Source organism: Parasteatoda tepidariorum, chromosome 7, assembly GCF_043381705.1.
Source record: "Parasteatoda tepidariorum isolate YZ-2023 chromosome 7, CAS_Ptep_4.0, whole genome shotgun sequence".
NCBI classification, from domain to species: Eukaryota; Metazoa; Arthropoda; class Arachnida; order Araneae; family Theridiidae; genus Parasteatoda; species Parasteatoda tepidariorum.
This window is the reverse complement of record NC_092210.1, coordinates 37,801,653-37,823,104: the sequence shown is the minus strand read 5'-3', so window position 1 is coordinate 37,823,104 and position 21,452 is coordinate 37,801,653. Positions and strand designations below refer to the sequence as shown.

At 30.0% G+C, this 21,452-nt stretch overlaps 2 protein-coding genes across 2 annotated transcripts; both read right to left on the bottom strand.

Annotated features, from left to right (window-relative positions):
* Positions 1-2,063: 2,063 nt before the first annotated feature.
* LOC107455650 (leucine-rich repeats and immunoglobulin-like domains protein 1) lies at positions 2,064-8,771 on the bottom strand. Its single transcript, XM_016073287.4, has 4 exons — positions 8,425-8,771; positions 5,277-5,662; positions 3,909-4,057; positions 2,064-2,543 (listed from the first exon to the last, which is right to left on the bottom strand). The coding sequence occupies exons 1-4, from the start codon at positions 8,713-8,715 to the stop codon at positions 2,392-2,394; spliced, it is 978 nt and encodes a 325-aa protein (XP_015928773.1). The 5' UTR covers positions 8,716-8,771; the 3' UTR covers positions 2,064-2,391.
* Positions 8,772-12,680: 3,909 nt separating this feature from the next.
* LOC107455645 (carboxypeptidase N subunit 2) lies at positions 12,681-19,555 on the bottom strand. Its single transcript, XM_016073283.3, has 4 exons — positions 19,149-19,555; positions 15,819-16,210; positions 14,300-14,448; positions 12,681-12,883 (listed from the first exon to the last, which is right to left on the bottom strand). Exons 1-4 carry the CDS (start codon positions 19,428-19,430, stop codon positions 12,738-12,740), a joined length of 969 nt encoding a protein of 322 aa, XP_015928769.2. The 5' UTR covers positions 19,431-19,555; the 3' UTR covers positions 12,681-12,737.
* Between the last annotated feature and the right edge of the window lie 1,897 nt (positions 19,556-21,452).

Genomic DNA, 21,452 nt, shown 5'->3' with positions numbered 1-21,452 from the left:
AAAAAATGAATAAAGAAATAAAATTATAACACTGTAAAAGTAGATAGAAATGTGACTGCATTCATTGTAAATAATTTTCGTTGACCTCAACACCAAAAATGGTGGTAACTATACACCAACATTTTCTACAGTGATTGAAATATGAAAATATATACATGCAGTTCTATTATTTTCAATCAAAGGTTCTAAAAGTTATGACGCCCGTGGATTACCCCTTAAAATATATTTCTTTGCAGACTAGGGGCGTACAAAGCTGTTTGGATGCCGGGTCAAACTCATTGATTGCGTTTCTTTATTACACCTGAAGAGAAGAGCGTTCTAAAAAAAAAAACGATAAAAAACGTTTCTGATAGTCGTTTATATCCTCTTTTTAGTTTGATCTGATGTTTAAACTTCTATCCAAGCCTTTAATAAATCCTTCACATGGAATGACCTCATTAATGATTCATCAGATTTAAATAGCTTTTTTTACATTTAAGTATTAATTGGTGCATTTTAAGTATACATTTGTCTGCTTCGTTTTTGGCAAAGAGTCTAAAATTATCCAGATCTTGTGTAAGAAAAACTAGATGAAATAAAAGTAAAATAAAATATACTTTCATTTATGGGATTGAAAATTATTTGTAGGTAGGTTTTCAAATTACATTCTTAATGTATTTTGAAGATTGAAAGAGTGAAAAGATTTAAAAAAAATTCAATAAAATTAAGTGTGAGGGTTGCAATAGATATTTGATTTTTATACAACTCCTCACAATCAGAGGCCGACTTAACCTAATTGGGGCCCGGGGCAAAATTTTCCTTTGGGGCCCCCTCTGCTTCACTACTTCGGTAATGGAGAACAGAACTTTATGGAGGTATTTAAATTTTTCACCACATTATAGATATACACCGAAGAGCCATTACATAATGACCACCCTGCTAATAACATGTTGGACCACCTTTAGCCCTCAAAACTGCTAGCACCCGCCGTGGCATTGATTCTACAAGGTGCTGATAGGTAGTCTGAGGTAACTGGTACCGAGCGCTTACCAACTGGTCCTGCAATTCTCTCACATTGCGAGGGGGTAGCGGGGCAGCACGAATTTGGTTTTCAAGTAGGACCACAAATGCTCTATTGGATTAAGGTCAGGTGAATTTGGGGGCCAAGACATGACTTGAAAATCACTGGAATATTCCTCGAACCAATCCATGACGATTCGACCCTTATGACAAGATGCATTATCTTGTTGGTAAACACCATCCCCCGCAGGAGAAACTGTTGCCATGAATGGGTGAACCTGGTCTGCAACTATGTTCCAGTAGCTTAGAGACGTCAGGGATTGTTCTAAGAGGATTATGGATCCTAATGTGCCCATGAAAGCATTGTTCCTGGGCGAGAAACCATGAAAACCTGGTCGAGCCCATTGTTGTAGATGTAGGGTGGTCATAATGTATTGGCTCTTCGGTGTATAGCAAGAAAATAGAATAGAACCTAAAATAGCTATTAAGTCCCCCCCCACATCCAATCGTCAGACGAAATATCGCTCTGTCCATTTTATTGATTTTCTGACAATTCTATATCCATCATGAGAAGGAAGTTTCAGAAATGCAGTTTTCTGTTTGTTAACTTTGCCATAGCTGCGAAAAATTCACATCACAAAATTCCACTAAACATATCGCATTTTGCGATACGTAAAAATACAGGCTTTTTATTGGCCAAATTTGTCCATCGTAATTGCGAAATTGCAGCTGAATTCCTACCTAGAAAGCCATGGATTTACGAAATGTAGATTTTTTGTGTTCTTTTTTACAACTGAACTGAATCAGATAAAAACAAGTCGATAAAATTAAATGTTAAAAAAGGATCTAATGCTTTCTATTCTTTATACATAAGAACAACATGATTTTAATTTTTGTGTTTAAAGAGGACGATTTATATGATCTTAACTTGTTTTTGGTCTCATTCAATTCAGTGTATTACCATCTGCTTCTCTACTTGACAAAGGCTTATAAGCCGTACTTTTGTAACTCAGCACACAAGTCTGCATGTATATGCACTGATAAATAAGTAAATCAATTCAGTGTATAATAAAAAAGTGAAATATTTATTCCTATAAGTATATATGGATAGAAATGTCAGAATTCGATCTAAAAATTAATCTTTTCATACATTATACATAAATAAACCCTTATAACTTCGAATTTGTTATTCTATCAGTTTGGTTTTAGTTTATTCGATTCAACCGTTAAAAAAAATAAATAATAGACTAAACCCTAATTTTTTATAAATAGTAAATTTTAAGTTCGTTTAATCTTTAAACCTCATCCCTCAAATAAAGTCAAGATGCTTTTTAAGGCCCAACTCGGAGGAGAGTTTTTCTTTTTCTTAATCTTTCATTTTTTCTGTTATGACTAACATGATGGAAAATGTTTAGGGAGTAATTGAGTAAGTCTTTTGTCTTTTAATTGCATAGGTGAGTCACATGTTCCACCGATCAAAACCATTTTTGATTGCTTTGATTTTGGTATCCAGAGAATCTGACAGTCGCAAACCAAAGGACAACCTAAAATTACAATAAATTAATTAATTAAATAATAACTCAATAAATGGATTTTAATGGTTGGTTAAAAGCTATGGTGAATATTCTGTTTAAATTCAAATTTCATAATGTGATCTAGATAATATAAAAAAGATTGGTTTTTTAGTTAATGAAATAAATAGTATTGTTTTTTGAGATAGTGTTTGCTTAAATTGGTTAAAAAATTACTAAGCTAATTTAAATAAATGCAAACTCAAAACAACACCAATGGAAACAACATGAAATATTCCTTTAAGATTCAGCATAAGATATAACATAAGATTCTCCTTTTCGATTTCTATATTTTCAATGAAAATGAAGAATCTTATGAATTTTTGCTGTTGATATTATTGATATTAAAAAAACGAATCAGTAAGGTAAGTAAGAAATGAAAATTATAGTTGGCTAAAATAATACGAAATTGTGTAAAAAGATTTACTAACTTTTCAATGTGACTGAAAAAGTGAACAAAGTTTCTAGTGAAAATTTACTTGTAAGTATATAAAAATTACTCATAAATATAAATCAGATTTCCTACACTTCGAAAAAAATTCTTGTAAAAATTACTGAAATGTATGGTAATGCTATTTAAATTAAAAAAACAAGATTATGGTTAATAAAATTATATTATACGGTATTTAAACCATTCATTTGGTTTTTGTGTTTATATGGTAATCGTTCATAGGAAATTCTGGTTTTCAAAATTACAGTTCTTATTACCACAGATTTAGTAAAAAATACAAAGCTGAAAAGCAAATTTTACCTTATAGAGGTTTTTTTGCCATGTTCTAAGGTATGATAAAATTACCAAATTTTATTACACATTGTAAAACAATATTTTATTGTTAATTTTACCAAAATCATTACCAAAGCACATGGATAAAATTTGCCGATATTTTAGGAGTTTCCATAGAGCCAGAAACACGGCAAATTTTCCATTAACCTGGAAGTTGTGGCCATTTTTTTTTTCTCAGTGTAATTGTTAATGTTACTTAATAATGGTTATTACTAAATTTGGGCAATTTAGACACCAATTTCAAAACTAAGATACTAAGAATTAAAATTGTAAAATTCTATTGTTTGAAAAGAAATTATTTTTGTTTATTAGTTGTTTCTAGTAAGCAGCATTTCGTAATTGGTATCATAAAATGAACAGTAAAATAAAAATATTTAGAAGTTTGTAAGAATTTCTAGAAAGGAAGATCAATCAGTTCATATTTCCTATTTTTTTATCTGACGGGAAAATAAATGAATTGAAATATTTTCTATTTTATTAGAATTTTCACCTTGCACTCAAAATTTTAAACTCTTATTCTAAATTTTTAATTATTTTGATAGTACTGAACTTACTGTGAAAAAGCGCCATTTTCAATTGATTCCACACTGGCTTAAAAACATCTTCATTTAAAGTCTTCATTGGATTTCCTCCCAAGTACAGATACTTCAAAGCAGGCATTTGGTCGAAAGCATTTATAGGCAGCCTTTTAATTTTATTATAACTAAAACATAAAAGAATAATAATTTAACAACATAAGAAGGAATAAAACTTTCAATTTAACGTTTATTCTTATCATTGTAGTGTTAAAAGTCTTATTTTTAATTTATTGAAAGTCTTATTTTTAATTTATTTTAAGTCCTATGTTTAATCGTTAATTTAAATTCTATAATTTAAATTTGCAAGAAGTTTTGAAGTTTCGAAATGGTCTCTGCGTGAAAAGTTTCGGTCCTCATTTCTAAGCTTAAGTGACCTCATTTGTGAGTTTAGGGGTTGTACCATATGAAGTTTTATTCTGGAAATTATTTACTTATAATATTTGAGAAATTGTTTACAGTTTACTATGTTTAGAGAAGGGTTTACTTATATTTGTTAACAAATTGAATTTTCTGAAGTTATAGGATTTACATTCAAATTTTATATTAATAAAATGTGCTTGTGAATAAATTTTTTCTGAATTCTGTTGAGAAAACAGTCCATCTTGATGATGACCAGGAATACGTTAAGTATTTATAGGCTCCCAACATGTCAGTGAAGGTGGAATTATAGCCTGGAGCTGTTTCTCTTGGTTTGGACGGGGACATTGATCCAAATTTATAGTAAGCTCCATGCCGTTTCTCTGCCCTATTTTGGATGATAGTGTGTTTCTTACATTTTGGAAGACTTATGGATTGATGCTCACTATGAATTGTAACGGTGAAAAATAGTGGCTGAATGAATGCTGGGTTAACTGAATTCGCTATCCTGCTCAGAGCTCAGGCCTGAATCATATGAAGAACCTCTGGGACGAGTTGGATTGCCAAAATAAAAGTGGGGAACAGCTGCGATGGCTCAATGACTAAGTCATTGAACTTCATTGTAAAGAACTGGGGTTTGATCACCGGGGGCCAGCCCAGCTTCAGATCGATGGGCACAAGCTTGTCTGGGAAGTAAAGGCAATGCTGACCATATTGTCACGATTATGCCATTTGTTACAAAATTGTAAAATTTCTCTTGGACAACAAAGAGCTGAAGCGAGAATGCTTTACTTTAGTGTACAGATATAGAGAAATCAATGAAGGAATTTACATGCCTTCGCCAAAAAAAAAAAAAAAAAAAAAAAAAAANGTGCGTCAAAAAAAAAAAAAAAAAAAAAAAGGACTCACAAAATTTAAATTAAAAGAACTTTAAGGTAAGATCAATCATGTATTTAAATTATTATTGCAATAATATTTTTTTTTTACCTTAGGGAGATGGCTTCAAGATTTTTAGCTGGCATCGGTAGCATGGATCTCATGATGTCTATAATGTTGTTGTAGTCAAATGAAAACCTTTTCAACTTGGTAAACTTTTTAAATGCCTGGAATGGAAGTTCATTAAAGAAGTTATTTTTGAAGTTCAGTTCTTCAATGGGCAGATGTGATATGTTGAGATTTGGTAGTTCCAAAAGGTTAGAACCTGATATCTCTAAAGTACGAAGCCATTTCATTTTGCTAAGTTCTGACCAAACCCAATTGTTTACATACGTACAGTCAGAAACTCTAAGTTCTTCCAGGGTATCTTCAAGACCAGTTAAAGCAGTATTTCCTTCTCCTAAAGAGAATATGCTAGAATTTTTTATTTTTAAAACCTGAAAATATAATAACAGTTAAAATTCAATAATGTCGAAGAAAAAACTGGACAATTAAACAAAAATTCAAAGAAGAATTACTTTGGTACTAATGCCATAAAATACAAAAGAATTACAATGTATTAGTAAATTAAGCGAGTTGCCACAAAGAATTATTTGATTTATTTTTTTACCCTCTATTGTTTTTTGTATTGCACTTTGTATGATTGAATTTGGCTAGTTCGCCCATCAATTATCAATTTTTCCTAATAAGTGTAAGTCTGAAATCATTTGAATATTAAGTGTAAGGTATAATTATGCAAAAAAATATGAAAAAAAATTAAAATGACACGAATATTTTCATGATGCCATATGGTGAAAAATACAGAAATATTAGGGAATCAACTCAGTTGCCACAGCAATTTTTATTAAATTTTGCACTTTTCCATTTTGATAGATCTCGCCCAGTTTCTTTCTCGACTCATTGGTTTATTTTCCTTGCAACAACTTACACTGTTCAATATGAAAAATGTCTTTTAGGTAAAATATGTATTTCTTGTATATTTTCGTCTGAAAAATAATGAATCTATGATTGTTTCTTTTATTACCACGTTATTTTCTCAAAAACCCTCATTTTACCCGGGATATTGTATGTATTTTAAGAGCACGCAATAACAGTAAGGAGCATTCATTATGAATGGGAATATTGAAAACTTACCGAAAATTTTGCGATATTGGTGAATTTTGCAACATTTTTGGTGACAAAAGCCATATGTACCTTTCGAAGCTTTTGACGTATTAGATAACGAGATATCCTGGAATTAACTAATCGATGACTATATCCTACAGAGACGATACGTGATTGACCATTTTGGTTTTGATATTGACACATGATTCAAGCATTTTTTTTTATTTATACAAAATTAAATAGTTTCATCTAAACATTTAAACGACAGAGAGAATGTTAAAATTCGTTGTACAGTATTTGTTAAGAAACTTGGTAGATTCAATGCTGTTTTCGTATCTCGTATTTTCTTATTCTCTTATTTTCTGTGCCTCTGAACTGCTGTTGGTTCTTTTCTATAGTACAAAAATGGCTGTTCTTTTTTTAAAATTCGATATCTTTTTTTTAATTGTATTTCTATCATCATCACATGCTGTTATGCCTTCGTTATCTTATTCTAGTATGAAGATAACGTCTACTTCTTTTGGTTAAGTTGAATGTTATAAATAAGAGAGAATGCTTGACCAAGCCGTATTTTTTGATCGTGAAATATTTTAGTGAATGCGTAAAAAAGCACATTCAATAATTCAATAATCAATTAATTCAATCTTTATACAATCAAATAATTCAATCTTTAAAAATTGGGTGCTTGCAACTCGAGAAGCAGTGAAGAGATGCCTAACCATGCGATTTGAATCAGATTTTGTCGGATGCCACGCGTGTGTGTCGATTCTGATTGATTTCTGAATTGACAAATACCACGATTGACCTACGATGACGTCACTTGCAGATATCTAATTCTGTGATCCTGAAATACATTGAGAAAAACACTTTTTTATACACACTCACAGTGGTGTTCTTCCTTTATCAACACGTTACTTCAATTAATAATAACCAAATGAATTTTGAAAAGAGGAACGATGATGGCACAATGATTAAGCCAATCCATTGCCAGTGAAGGCTCAGGGTTCTATCCCTGATGGTGAAACGGTAGAAGCTCACGTAGATTCAGATTGATTGGTACCAGTTTGTTTTTTAATAAATTATATCAGCAAGCAGTACTAACCACGTTGCCACTATCATGCCGTTAGTTTCAAAATTGTGGAGCTTCAACGTAAGGCGGCATCGGCCGTTACTAAGTCTTTGTATTTATTGTTTTTGTAAAGAAAAAAGAAATACCGCATCTTTTTTACACCCCTTTCTCAACAAAAAAAATACTCTAAAATCAATTTTCAAATTGCAAAAAACTTAAAAATTGTTGATATTACAAAATTTAGAAAACATGTCTTGGTGGAATATTACATTTTGTACAGAAAATTTAAAAAAAAAGCTTCCTCAATAGGAATTCGTGATGTCAGTATTTCGTCTGAAGCGACTAGAAAATATTAATATGCAAATGTCGAAAGTGATTTTAAAAGCACTTAATTTAATATATATTTTTTAATATATTTTTGTTTTGATGTGGAGGAAATTTTTTCCTGTGGTGTAAAAAAATTCGAAACTCGATTATTTTCGAAAAACAAAAACCAAATAAAATAGATATTTTTGGGCAGCTTTTAGGGGTGAGTTTTTCAATCTAAAAGTTTTTTTAATCTATTGTACTTAAAAAGGTATTTTGCCATATAGAAAATACGTTTTAATACAAAATCCAAACTAATGGGGTAAAAACCAGAAAAGATTGTTATTTTTTTGGAGACTTGCGAAGTCACCGTTTTATCAAGATCTTTTCCTATTATAAAAATCTATTATAAAACTTTAGTGTATATATTCAAAAAAAATTATGTTCGATTTTTATCTATATGGAATTCTATTATATTTTAACATTAGAACGTTGTGTGTTTTCAAATACTTTCACAAATATCGAACGATTCTCATTTTTATCTTTATTTATTATCGTAATGGCAATTACAAAAATAAAAAAAAGTCATAAATCTATCTAGATTTAGGCAATTTGTGAAAGTTTAAAACTCGAAAAGGTAACTTTTTGATCTCTAGTATTGCCTGTAAACATAACGACCATTATTTAAATTATGGGATATTTTAAAAAGGAAATAATTACCTCTACTTTGAGATCCATAAATAATCCATCAGGAAAAAACATAAAACTTGAGCTTTCTAGCTGCAACATATATATTTTTTGGTTTTTCATAGCAAACATTGCACTTGAAAGATCTTCTTCCAACTGAATGTTTCCGCAGTTAATAATAGTTTTGCCTTCACTGTCAATTTCACACTTGCATGGTAGAATTTTATAAGCAGATGGACACCCTCCGTAAACAAAAGTTAACCCGAAAAATACTAGTTCCAGAAAAATTATATGTTGCTTCCCCATATTTCCTACAGATCGCATAAGTGTTGAATTCGCTTGAAATCTCCCTTGTCTACTAGAAAAATAAATTTTTGAAACAAATGATTTTTCTTTTCTATACTTCGATGACAGCTTGATGATAACAAGTTCAAAGTTTGCATTTTTCATGCTCTTTGTGTGAGAAGATTAACATATAGCATTTAAGTTTGCAAAGGTCATTCGGAATAAACGTTTGCTGATAAATTTTAAATGATAAATTTAATTTATTCTACTTAAGTTGCCCGTATCGTCACCAGAAAATTTGATTGAATATCTTTGTGTTTACAAATATTTTTTTTTAATTAAGGTAATAATATATGAAATTATTATTTTGTCTATTTTTATGCAATAAATTACAAAAAAACTAGAATTTTTATCTTGAATAAATCACCAAGTTCTACTCATTCTCACACCCTAGACGAAGAGTTCTGCTGTGTGCAAAGGTTTGTTTTCAATTGGAAATTTTTCTCACTCATCAGAAACGTTACTAAAGTTAAAACTAAATATATATAAAAATAAGAATAAAAACTTAATAACGCAATAAATTCCTAAGTTCCTGCATAACGGTGCATTTTTAATGAAATAAATAGTTTGCAAAATTAGAACACTAACGAGAAATTGTTTGAAATTTATGGATTTTAAGTGTCTTAAAAGTTTTTCCAGTTGCATTTGCACACTTGGCAACATTAATATTCGAATCGTTCTATAACCACCACGCTTAGCGTATATTTTCAGAATCATTGTTAAAAATAATGTAGAGGAAATCTAATTATTGAGCATCGTAAACTAATGTTTAGATAAAGGAAGATAAAGTTAGTCCACAACGTGGGTCACAAGAGGGCAATAATTATATTTCAATTTCATTTCCACTTGCTAAAGCTACAACTGCAAGTTGATAAACATACATAATGTGTCATCAAGCCGTTAACGTTTCGTAAAAATCTAATATTGTGCTGACTGAAACAAGACTATTTGTGCCAGATCCAATGGCAGAAATGTCAAAAATTATGAAGATTCTTTGCAGCGGTAGGTTCAGGAGAATGGAGTAAGTGAAATTATGGCATAGAGCAACAATACTTATGAAGAAACGGAGACCCGAAATAAGATCTGACGGGAGCCAAAAAGTCCAAGCCCGAAACAGTAAGTAATAGCCAAATTATATGATACCACACTCGGAATGCAGGCACATTGAGTAAGCAATCGTATGGAAACGTATTTCGATTACGAAATGGTTTGCGTGGGATGCAATATCCTTTTTATGGAGTCTACACCGTAAAAAATTCCGGATCAAATTCCGGTGCAAATAATCTGATATACTGTACTTGATACAGTAATAATTATAGTAAAATTACTGAACAATTCTAATTAAACAAATAAATTACGTTATAATATTTTACAATACGGTTTTATATTTGTACGGTATAATATTTTACAATACAATTTTATATTTGTACGGTATAATATTTTACGGTATAATATTTATAGTAAAAATTACGGTATAATATTTTACGGTAAAAATGAACTTTAAGGTAAAATGGATTTTACGGTAAAATGGATTCTATGGATAAAGCACTCAAAATGATTCGGAATTTTTTACTGTGTGCGACAAAGCTTTAATCGAAACCATCTCTGCGAAATACGAAGTATTTTTCAGTGGGGATTTCATCTAATTTATTTACGGTCAGGCCTTGTATCACGATCATTGGTTTATTCTGGATTGTAAAAGACCAAATCGCACTGCGAAGGGGCTTCGAATTACACTACGACGATAACGATTTGATTATTGGGCTGGTTTACCTATAACACTTCATTAAGGAGGTATGGCCTTTTTAAAATATTCAAACCTTTCGCTATATGGCATAACTTGAGGAGCAAAGCGTGACATACAAGCCTTGAACTGAGAATTGCTATAACAACTATAGTTGTCACGCATTGCAGGTTTTCGATCTCGCGAGATGGATTCCAAAACTTTTTCAATGCTGCCTCTTTCATTTCGATATGTCTTTGGTAAATTGAAGCTATAAAGGACCGAATTATTCAGTAATCATGGCTGAAGTATGGTAACAAACTAGTAATTTAACTTAAAAGGAGGCTTCCCATGCAATTTATTTTGGCTTCTATTAAACGATGCCTTTCAGACCCGCTGCAGTTCAACATTGAATTATTCATTAAAAGGAATGACAAAACGTATAATCGATTTTCTCAAAAGTTTATTCTTAATTTTTTTAAAAATAAAAGCAATTTTTAATTATAAATTAAAAAAAAATTTTCTTTTGCTATTAATAAAAGAGTTTTTTTTTGAATTCAAAAATTTTTATTTACCCTATGTAATATTTTATAATGGTGTTTAGCAATCAAAATATTTTATGGCAGATCAATACAGTCTGGTACAACCTGATTGACTTTCGTATCGAAAAACGCTACGATTTATCTGCGATGACGTCATTTGTAGACCTCCAATTATAATTCAGTTGTCATTTTACTACTACTTGCTAAACTCATCACCGGAAAAAGAAAATGTTTATAGGTATCGTAGAGTGAAAAACATATAGGAAGTTAACGAGCTGCAAACTAATTTAAATAAATTTGTTTTGTTCTAATGCAACTTCGGAGCTATCATGCATTTATTTAAACTATCATATATTTCAAATACATGTATCAAGTAAATATATTTTTATTTACTCTGAAGGTAAGCTATTGGTAAATTTTTTTAAACCCAAAAAGACAATTTTTGAGGCCTAAAAAGTTGCGATTTCCCTCGAGTGAAACATAAATGTTAAAATGCTTAGTTGTTATTGTCGCATGCCATTAAGGCAAAAGGAGTGAACTTATTCTTGTTTCGCAGTGGCGCAATCTATGGCCAAGAATTCTACTTCTGCCACACACATACGGCACAACCCGTTCACAGGGTGGACCGTTCATACATCTATTCATTCAGCTACAGATCGTAACTTTGACCTGAACCAGAGAAAGATCAATCTCAAATTCAGTATCTCCAGAGATATGATTTGGTATGGAAACATGGTGGACTTCGTGACCCGACAGATTTAACATGCACCAGTCACCATTTACTACACGGGGAGTCTTCGGACGGAGGGGAAATGCTTAATTATTGCGAATAAAGGAAATTTAAATTAAATTGTCACACTTTTAAAGAGGTTAAGTATTACCTTAAATTTAATAAATGAAAGTTTTTAATTATTCATCAGTGTTTCACAAACTTAAGACTTTTTTGTACCCTTTCCAAGTTTTTCGTAACTCTGTGTACCACTAATAGAAAAATGAATGTATTTTTTTTAAAAAAATATGTTTATTTTTCTTTTTTGGTACAAAGTTTCGTTAATAAGTTTATTAGCTTCAGTGAGAAGAATGATACTGTTTTTGCTGTGATTTAAAAAATTGCACGAAAGTTAAAAATCACAACTGGCTGTTGACACCACTAATTATTTACTGTTAACTCTGCAAAAATAGCCAACAGAAAAATACGTAATAGTAAATTTTCATGGCTAGCTTCATTTTTAAATAAAATTTTTTGAAATTTTCACTTGTTGCAAGATATTTCGCATAAGAACGCGTACCCCCGCTAAACTGTTCCCGTACCCCTGGGGGTACGCGTACACCACTTTGGGAAACACTGTTCTAGATAAAAGAAGTTCTTATCTTAAGTGGCAATTTTTCAAAGTTACAAATATCCTTAAATAGCAGACAAAGAAAATTTTTTTGACTATTTTGAATGAAAGAAATTTAATCAAAAAAGAAAAAAAAATTTAAAGTTAAGGAAGTTATGCTTCTATTTATGTGAACCAGTTAAATGAAAAATTTTATTCATTCTCAATAAAAAAAAATCTAAAGATTAACATTAGAATTCATGCTTAATATGGGACAAAATTATGATCTGTGATGTTTGTACTCAACATTATCTGAATTTAATAATTACATTTAAATTGTGAAAAAATATGAAATAAATATAAAAACAAATGAAAATGATTTAATACAATATAAAAATAATTTAATGCAATAAAATATTAGCAATAAAGCTGATCAGCATCAAGCGAAGCCAATGCCCGACCGACAAATTCTGATGGTCCATGGCATGCAGCGTGTATATATTTTCTTGAATTATCTGCTCTTAACAACCAAGCTAACCTACAGTCACAAGAGAGATTTGTTCCTGTAACAGAATACAAAAAATATATTGTTATACATGCATATTACAAAATAGGCTTACAAAAAGTAAATTTTCCTTATTATTCTAGATTTAAACTCGTATTTTCAAAAATATCAAAAGAAATAAATTAATAAAAGTGCCTTTGTACGAAATATACAAGTACAATTACATATGAAAGAGTATAAATAATTATTAAATTAAGTGTTAGTATTCAAAATAGCTCAAATGAGACGTCAAAGTAACTAATCTACAGAAATCTTCCATAATTGATCAAAAAATAAGATATCTGAACTGAATTTATGAAATGAATTTAGTTTAAATCAGTAAACTGAACTATTAGAACCATTTTTATTATTTGATTTCTTTTTAGTCTTCTTAACATTTTTTAAAATTTTCTTGTGTTTTTTTTTTACGTTGGGCCACTTCCCGATTTCCTCTTTGACAGGGCTACTCGATTTAGTGTGATGGGTCAAACCTTTCTTAATAATTATTTTGTAAATAAATGAATACGTGAGTAAATAAATAAAAAAAATAAATACGTAAATAATCAAGAAAGAAAGAAAGTAAATGTAAACAATAAATATACCGAATTCTAGTATCTAGTTAAATACGCAAAAAATTCAACCATTTTCTATCTTAGTTAATTACAGAAAAGAGAATAATTGCAATAAGTAAATAAATAAAATAATTTTTTTTTTTGCATGAAAGGCCTGCTTGACTTTATTTTACTTGTAAACGGCTAATAAACAAAAACTACATGTTATCCTGCTTGCAGCAATATAATGCAACAATATCGGGTACTATATATACACCGAAGAGCCATTACATTATGACCACCCTCCATCTATAACAATGGACTCGCCTAGATTATCATGGCTTCTCGCCCAGGAACAATGTTTTCATGGGGCACATTAGGGCCCATAATCCTCATAGAACAATCCCTGACGTCTGTAAACTACTTGAACATAGTTGCAGACCAGGTTCACCCATTCATGGCAACAGTTTTTCCTGCGAGGGATGGTGTTTACCAACATGATAATGCACCATGTCTTAAGGGTCGAATCGTCGTGGAACATTCCAGTGACTTTCAAGTCATGTCATGGCTTCCAAATTCACCTGACCTTAATCCAATAGAGCATTTGTGGTCCTACTTGGAAAACCAAATTCGTGCTGCCACGCTACCCCTTCGTAATGTGAGGGAATTGCAGGACCAGTTGGTGAGCGCTTTGTACCAGATACCTCAGACTACCTATCTGCACCTTGTGGAATCAATGCCACGGCGGGTGCTAGCAGTTTTGAGGGCTAAAGGTGGTCCTTCATGTTATTAGTAGGGTGGTCATAATGTAATGGCTCTTCGGTGTATATATATAAAAAAGGAGTTATGGTTTTTCGAATAAAATATGAGAAAATGATTTTTACCATAGAATAGAAGTAGATTTATTTGATTCCATATAGGCTGGAATACAGGTTGTCTGATTGTATATAGAGGATTGCCAGTGAGATATAAGGAGCGAAGACCTGACATATCCACAAATAGATCTTCTGGCAATTCTCGAAGATTGTTATAACTGCAAAATAAATACATAAAATTTTAATTATGGGGATTCAGAATGATTTCGGTTCATTTCATGTTACGTAGTGTAATGTTATGTTAGCTAGTATTATGATTTTTCCTGTCATTATATTTCGAATTTTTCTATTGATGCTATGTGATTCACGTTTTCCATTTTATGCTATGCTGTTTAAGTGCGTATTATATCATTTTTACAAGAGCACAAAATGAAAAGTTGGAGTTTCGTATAAGATTAAATTCTATTTTCAATCCATTTTTTAATGCATTTCCATAAAACAAGTAGGCCCCATAAGAAGAATATGCCGGAATAAGAAATAGACTTCTATTAAATGTTTTTATTGATGGAAAATTCCAAATAAATAAAAAGAAAATCTGAATGATATTCTAAAAACTCTGAATTTTGAAATCAGAACGAACATTTAAAAAATAATCATATCTTATATTATGATATTACCTACAAATTTGTGTACATTGCATTTTAGGATATCTGTTTTAAGGATATCTTTTTTTATCTTTCTGTTATTTGTATTTCTTGTTACTTAGACCTACTTTATTGAACTCTATGATATGCATGTATGTAATTTTTGAATTTAAGTAGTCTTTCTGATACTGATATCTTATAATCAATTTTGATAAAACAAAGAAGTATGGTACTATTGACCTATTCCACATGTAAACAGTCCATCAGCTATTTCAGTTTTACTATCCATCAGCCATTAAAAGGAAAAATGTTCCCTTATATGCGGCTTATTGCGTTAAACCCTTTTGTAAATACCATCAATGACTAAAAGTTTCCAACTCATTTTAAAGTTTTTATTAAGAAAGCTTGCATTTACTCGACCTTAGATCATACCTTAGATGCCAAATTTGTGATTAATGAAATCGTTTTTCTTATAATTATCTAAACTTCAATACATCCAAGTAGTTCAATAAATGGCATATTCCAAGAAAATATTATCAATTAGATAAACTGACATCGAATTGTTTTAGCATCTGTAAAACCGTGCGTTAAGACAAAAGTTTTAAGGGATTTTTTTAAAAAAAATCTATCTTACAGAGTTTTTGAAATAAAATTAGTACGTGTTACTGCTGCGATTTCTCAAATTTACTGCTGTGGCTCACTAAAACATAAAGTTGTTGACCCCCTACTTCAGTTGGTATAGAAAACATAGATCAACACAATCTATTTAGATCTCGATCATCTGACCTACCCTATGTTTAAACTTGACACCTTATTGGGAATCAGGTTTAAATCTTCTGCACGCTGTTCTCTTAAAGTTTTAGGTAGATTAGTGGCAAATAACAAGAAAAGTAGAGTGTCTATTTACTTGCTTCACTGGAGAGAAATAAAAATTCATTTTTTACCTTAGTCCAAGGATCTTTAACTCTTTAGCTGGTCTTGGAAACATTGATCTAGATAATCTATTGATATGATTATTATCAAGAGCCAATCTCTTTAGGTTGGTGAAAGGAGCGAAAGCTCTTTCAGCCAGTACTTGAATGTGGTTATTTTGAAAGGCGAATGATTCAACATCAATGTGCTGGACTCTGGAAATGCCTTCAGTGATGTCTATTAGTTCCGAATCACTGATATGAATCTCCATGAGATGAACCAGATTCGAGAGATGAGTCCAGTCAAAGTTGCTGGTGTAACTGCAGTTGATGATTTCTATTAAATGGAGCTGTTTTTCTAAACCCTCAAAGGCGATGTCTGTATCACTTAAGGAGCTGATACTGGAATTTCTAATGCTCAGAACCTGTTTGGAAAAGTGTTTTTTTAACTATAAGCTGCTGAAAATATTTTTAAAAGATAATTATTATTTTTTTTATAAATTTTACATTTATGTTGCTAATTTTTAATTTTTAGAAAAGAAACTTTAATAAAAATGAGTTTATTGAGTCTCATTGAAAAAATATCAATTCTATAGTTTATTGCCGGAACATAATTAACTATAGAAAATAACAGAGAATATATTTAAAAAATATTTACATAAATAAAAATAACAACAAACGAAAATTCAATTAGCTTGATTCAAGAATCAAATTTGACTGATAAAATCTATTCTACTACGTTTTATTAACTCACTTTCGGGTGTGTGACAATGAAATATTATAATAGAAATTTCGACCATTATTTTACAAGTTAGTGGATTTAACTATCGACTGTAGCTTCGTGAGTTATGATAATGCAAATGTCGATCATTTTTCGATCACAACAATCAAAATTTAGCTACAGAGCATCACTAAAAGGTATTTTTCCTTAATTTAGACTCCGACTATTTTATTTTAGGACTAATTAGAGTAGTAAAATTCTAACTGAAACTCTGTGTTTGAGAACACTCTTTCCCATTGGTTGCTTTCTCATTAGTTGTTTCTGTCAGGTTGATTTCTCACTGGAATTCGGACCAACTAAATGGTTAAAATTATAACTTCACTTCTGCGCTTGACTGCAATTCAATTTTAGATTATTTTATGACCACGACCAGCAGAATTTATTGTCATATTATCACCAAATAAAAATTGTTCTCAATAGAAATTTCGATAAGATAAATGATCAAATTTCAACTGAAGCCTTGTGTACGATGAAAATTCACTAGTTTCCAAACCACAAGAAATTTTATTGCTGTATTATCGCCAAATAGTATTTCAGTTAATTGAAATTCTTACAGCTTTCGAACTAACTGGAGGGTTTAAATTGTAACTTAAACTTAACTGTAAATTGCAACTGAATGATAAAACAATTTTCAATCGTTTCTAGATCACTGAATTTGGCGTCCTTAGCAAATTTGATATCGCCATATCATTTAAAAAACAAATTTAACGTCAAACAAAATTTTTTACACCTTTCGACTGACTAAAATGATAAAAGTTCAGCTGTTTCTATGTTTTTTTAACCAAATTTGTGCCACCCTTTTATCACAAAATTAAAATTATTGTCAATTAAAATTTTGATTTTTTTCCGAGTATCTATTTTGCTAAGATCTGAACTGTTTGCCTAATGTCATCATAAACGACAATTATTTCCTAAATGAAACAAGCAAAATTTAGCGCTTTTCCTTCGAACAAATTATAATTAATCGATTTTTGTCCATTACAGAAACGTAATTCTTAAATATTTTTAACTTACATTTGTTAATTTTAGTACATTTTCATTTACTCCCTTTCATTTTTATGACGCTGGAAAACTTTTACCACTTTTCAGTTGACTAAAGCACTTAAATCGCTATTAAAGTTCTGTTTTTGTTGTTGTTTACAATGAAAGATTAGTTCATTCCGGATCACAAGAACAATTTATTGTAATAATAGAGACCAAAAGAATCAACAGTCATAATTCCGATCACTATAACAACAATTTATTGTACTATCAGAGTCAAAAGAAATCGTCAATCGTAACTCTGATCACAGCAAGAACGATTTATTCTAATATCACCGTCTAAAGGAGTCGTCAATGGTAATTCCGATCGCTACAAGCACAATTTATTCTAATATGATTGTTAAAAGGAATCGTCAATCGTAGCTCTTACCACTTAATTACTTAAAGCACTTAATTTTACTTGAAGATTTATGAATAATGGCAATACTTGCTTAAATTATTATCTGGCCGATTACATTTTATCACCAATTGAAATTGTAATCCTTTTTTAAGTATCTCAATTTTTTAAAAAAATTTATGCACTCAAATTTTAATTCAACATTTTGCTCTATGGCAATGCAAGTTAAAACTATTTTCTTACGTATTCAAATAAAATTTATCACCCTCTTATATCGAAACAGAATTTTGACCATTTTTCATTACGAGCAGATTTACAGAAGAAAATAATGAAAGAAAAAAAAAAAACAATTTCGAAAACTCGTTTCTCTACTGAACTATATATATAAAAAAATTAATTTTTGTTACACATACAATGAAAAACATAAGGTTTATCACACTCATAACTAACTTCTATCACCACCGAAAATTCTATTCACCATTTTTTTAAATAATGCACTCACATTATTCATTTTGAGTTTGATCCAGAAAAATGTAGTTTTTAAAATTTGTATTTTATTTAATTATTTTTGTCATAAAAGTGAAACAATATTTAATATTATAATAATAAGAACCAATAAGATCATTATAATTTCTAATAATTTTTTCTATTGTTGAAAAAAAATTTATTTTTTTCGTAAACGTCGTAGTTCACTAAAAAGATTTGAAGAGACTTTACCGAATTTCGGATCCCGAAGATAACTAAATTTCCTTCCTGAATAAGCCGTAGCATATCTTATCTTCGTTAAAAACTAAAAAATAAGAAACTGAAATTCATTTTTAGTTTAATTTTTAAATTTATTTAAATGAAATATTTTCAAAAAATATATGTCATGTTAAATTATCATTTTCTTTATACTGCTTTTCTTAAGAATAGGATAAATTTTAAAATAAACTAACCATCTCCAATTAATAAGGTTTTATACAATGTTTTGATTGGTAATTCCTTAACAAAAAATTGCCATTTTATTACATGAGCAAAATATAGACGTTTTAACTAAGAGTGCTGCATTTCAAACTAGAAATAAGCATTTTAATGCATTGCCTCTTATACGTTATAAATTAGTTTCTTTCTGCATGTTTTCCATCCAAAACTTTTTCATCAATCTAATATTTAAAATTTATGTTGAACATTAATACAAACACTAAAATATTTCTAAACTTACCTCAAAACTTGTTCCAACAAATGCATCATGTGGTATAAACCTTAAACTGCTTTCGAAAAGTTGCAATTCGAACATCGGGTATGACCTGGTACCTCTTAGAATCCTTTTTAGAGCCTCCTCAGAATTTATTTTTCGGCAAGTTAATATGGAAAACTCATCTTTATCATGATCAATTAAAGTTTCACAAGAGCAACCGGAATCGGGATTGATTGCTGGACAGTGGCCTTCAACAACTGCTATTATAATGGACAAAATTAGGGTCGTAACGAAGCAGATGCTCATATTGGCGTCTGTCTTGTGCCCTGCCTAAATCACAAAAAGGGTTTTGAACGTAAATCTCAAAATTGACAGGTGGCATTGAAATTTATGATTATCTGTGACTTTGTTTCTTGAAAAGATAAAAGCTAACATCTTATTTCAATGCGGGGGTTCTTTTTCTGAGGTTTTGGTTATCAGTAAGATAATTGCTGTGCTCCTGGGAACGTAACATGTGAGAAAAAAACGGTGAATGTGATATACTTATTTCAAACAAATGAATTGGTTATTTATCTTATATTTTTTTTTTTATAATTTTAGATAATGCAGGTGATGCTCGTTTTATAGCAGTTCTGTTTTAACAGTATTAAAAAAGTTTCATTAATTTATTGTTACAAAATAATTTCATGTATGGGAACTTTAAATTTCATTTTCACACTTTTAGTACCTGCTGTATTTAAAGCATTATTTTTCATAATTAACACTTTTGTTATTATTTCTCAGAATTTTTTTTCTTTTGCTTAAAGAACAAGTTTTTTCGTTCTTAGCGTAAATCCTTAACTTAGCTTAAACGCCCATTTATTTATAAGAATTTTATTTCGTTTAGAAAATTATATAAGTGTTGTCAAAATAGTAAAGATTTAGCAATTTTTTTTCTTCAAATTTGCAATTATTTAGATCTAAGGGAAACAGTTATTCATCATTGAAGTTTCGTAAATTTACAAAATCAATTAATGGTATAATTTTGAATACAAAGCAACAAAAAAAATTCCAACTACTTTTTTTGCATTTTAATTCCAAATATAATTCCTATAAATTAACAGATTTTTTTAGTAACTATTAAGCTGTTTTTTTTATAATAAAAACTACCAAAATGTAAGAAAGAAATGTATATAAAAGAGACATCGGTGCTACATCTACGTCAGAGGTTTAAAGTAGGTAAAAAAAAAAGGAATGTTGAAAGATTGAAACTATAAATTTTCTTAAAATATGGCACTGACTTGAAGTTTCGTTACATTACAATCTAACGAAACTTCATTATATCGTATTAGAAGTGCCTACCAAAAATAAAAGTTGCTCCACACATATGTTATTACCTGCTTAATTTCTCTTATAGTCAAGACAATTCTTAATTAAACGAGTTTAATTAGGTTATTATTCTCGGAAAAAAGAACAGGTAACTACCAAATCCACTGGTGTTCTTAAACGATTAGTAATCAGAAAGACAACTTTTTTGAAACAACTCTTCCAGTTAGAAATCGGTGATTATTACTTCCTTTGAGCGGCATATGCAATATAATTTTAAACAATAGTATTTTGTGCTGTGCATATTGCTGCATTATGGTTACAATATTACTTAAAATTATATAGTATATGCAACTCAAAAAATATCCTTAATCTCACTGAAAATAGTATTGATGTATCTCTGGAATAGAAATACTCATATTTTAGCCAGACCGTTTTATCACGCAGTCAGTAAGTTTAATGACATAGTCTGAAACAGTTCTTTATTGTTGTTGCCTCATATTTATTGGGCAGAAAATCACATTTTAGAGTCCAGTTTTCTCTCATTGACATTCATATTTTTTGTGTGGTCATAAACGTAAAATTAATATAAGTTATGGTTTTACAAGGAAATATTTGTTATCTCTAATTTAAAGACATTTACCTGTAATATTTATTTTTCTTATTTTACTCTGTTATTAATACGTTATTGGTTCTGAATCTTTTCTAAATAACAAGTTTAAAATAGTTGCTCCTTATTCTAACGTAATTCTATAATATTAGGGACTCTTATTAAGCGAAATTTGGATAAACTTATATAAATGAGTGTCTAAGTTTATTAGCTGTTTTACAATTATTATTTTATAGAGGAAATAACTACAATATACTATTATAAATTATAGTTAAAGACATTCGTTAAATTATTAAGAACTTAACGATCAGATTCATGTTGGTGTGGTGCATGCATAAATTGTATATAAACCCATATACCTTCGTATTCGATGATACCTTCTCATTTCCCCAACTAGAAGAGCTTTAGCCACA

Bases quoted from the DNA above. Each gene is read 5' to 3' on its own strand.
- LOC107455650 (XM_016073287.4), bottom strand. From the start codon at position 8,715: ATGCGATCTGTAGGAAATATGGGGAAGCAACATATAATTTTTCTGGAA. The intron at 4,058-5,276 runs GTAAAAAAAAAA...TTTATGTTTTAG, and splicing joins CTTGAAGCCATCTCCCTAAG to TTATAATAAAATTAAAAGGC. The intron at 2,544-3,908 runs GTAAGTTCAGTA...TTGTAATTTTAG, and splicing joins GAAAATGGCGCTTTTTCACA to GTTGTCCTTTGGTTTGCGAC.
- LOC107455645 (XM_016073283.3), bottom strand. From the start codon at position 19,430: ATGAGCATCTGCTTCGTTACGACCCTAATTTTGTCCATTATAATAGCA. The intron at 16,211-19,148 runs GTAAGTTTAGAA...TTTTCCAAACAG, and splicing joins TTGTTGGAACAAGTTTTGAG to GTTCTGAGCATTAGAAATTC. The intron at 12,884-14,299 runs GTAAAAATCATT...ATTCTGTTACAG, and splicing joins AAATCTACTTCTATTCTATG to GAACAAATCTCTCTTGTGAC.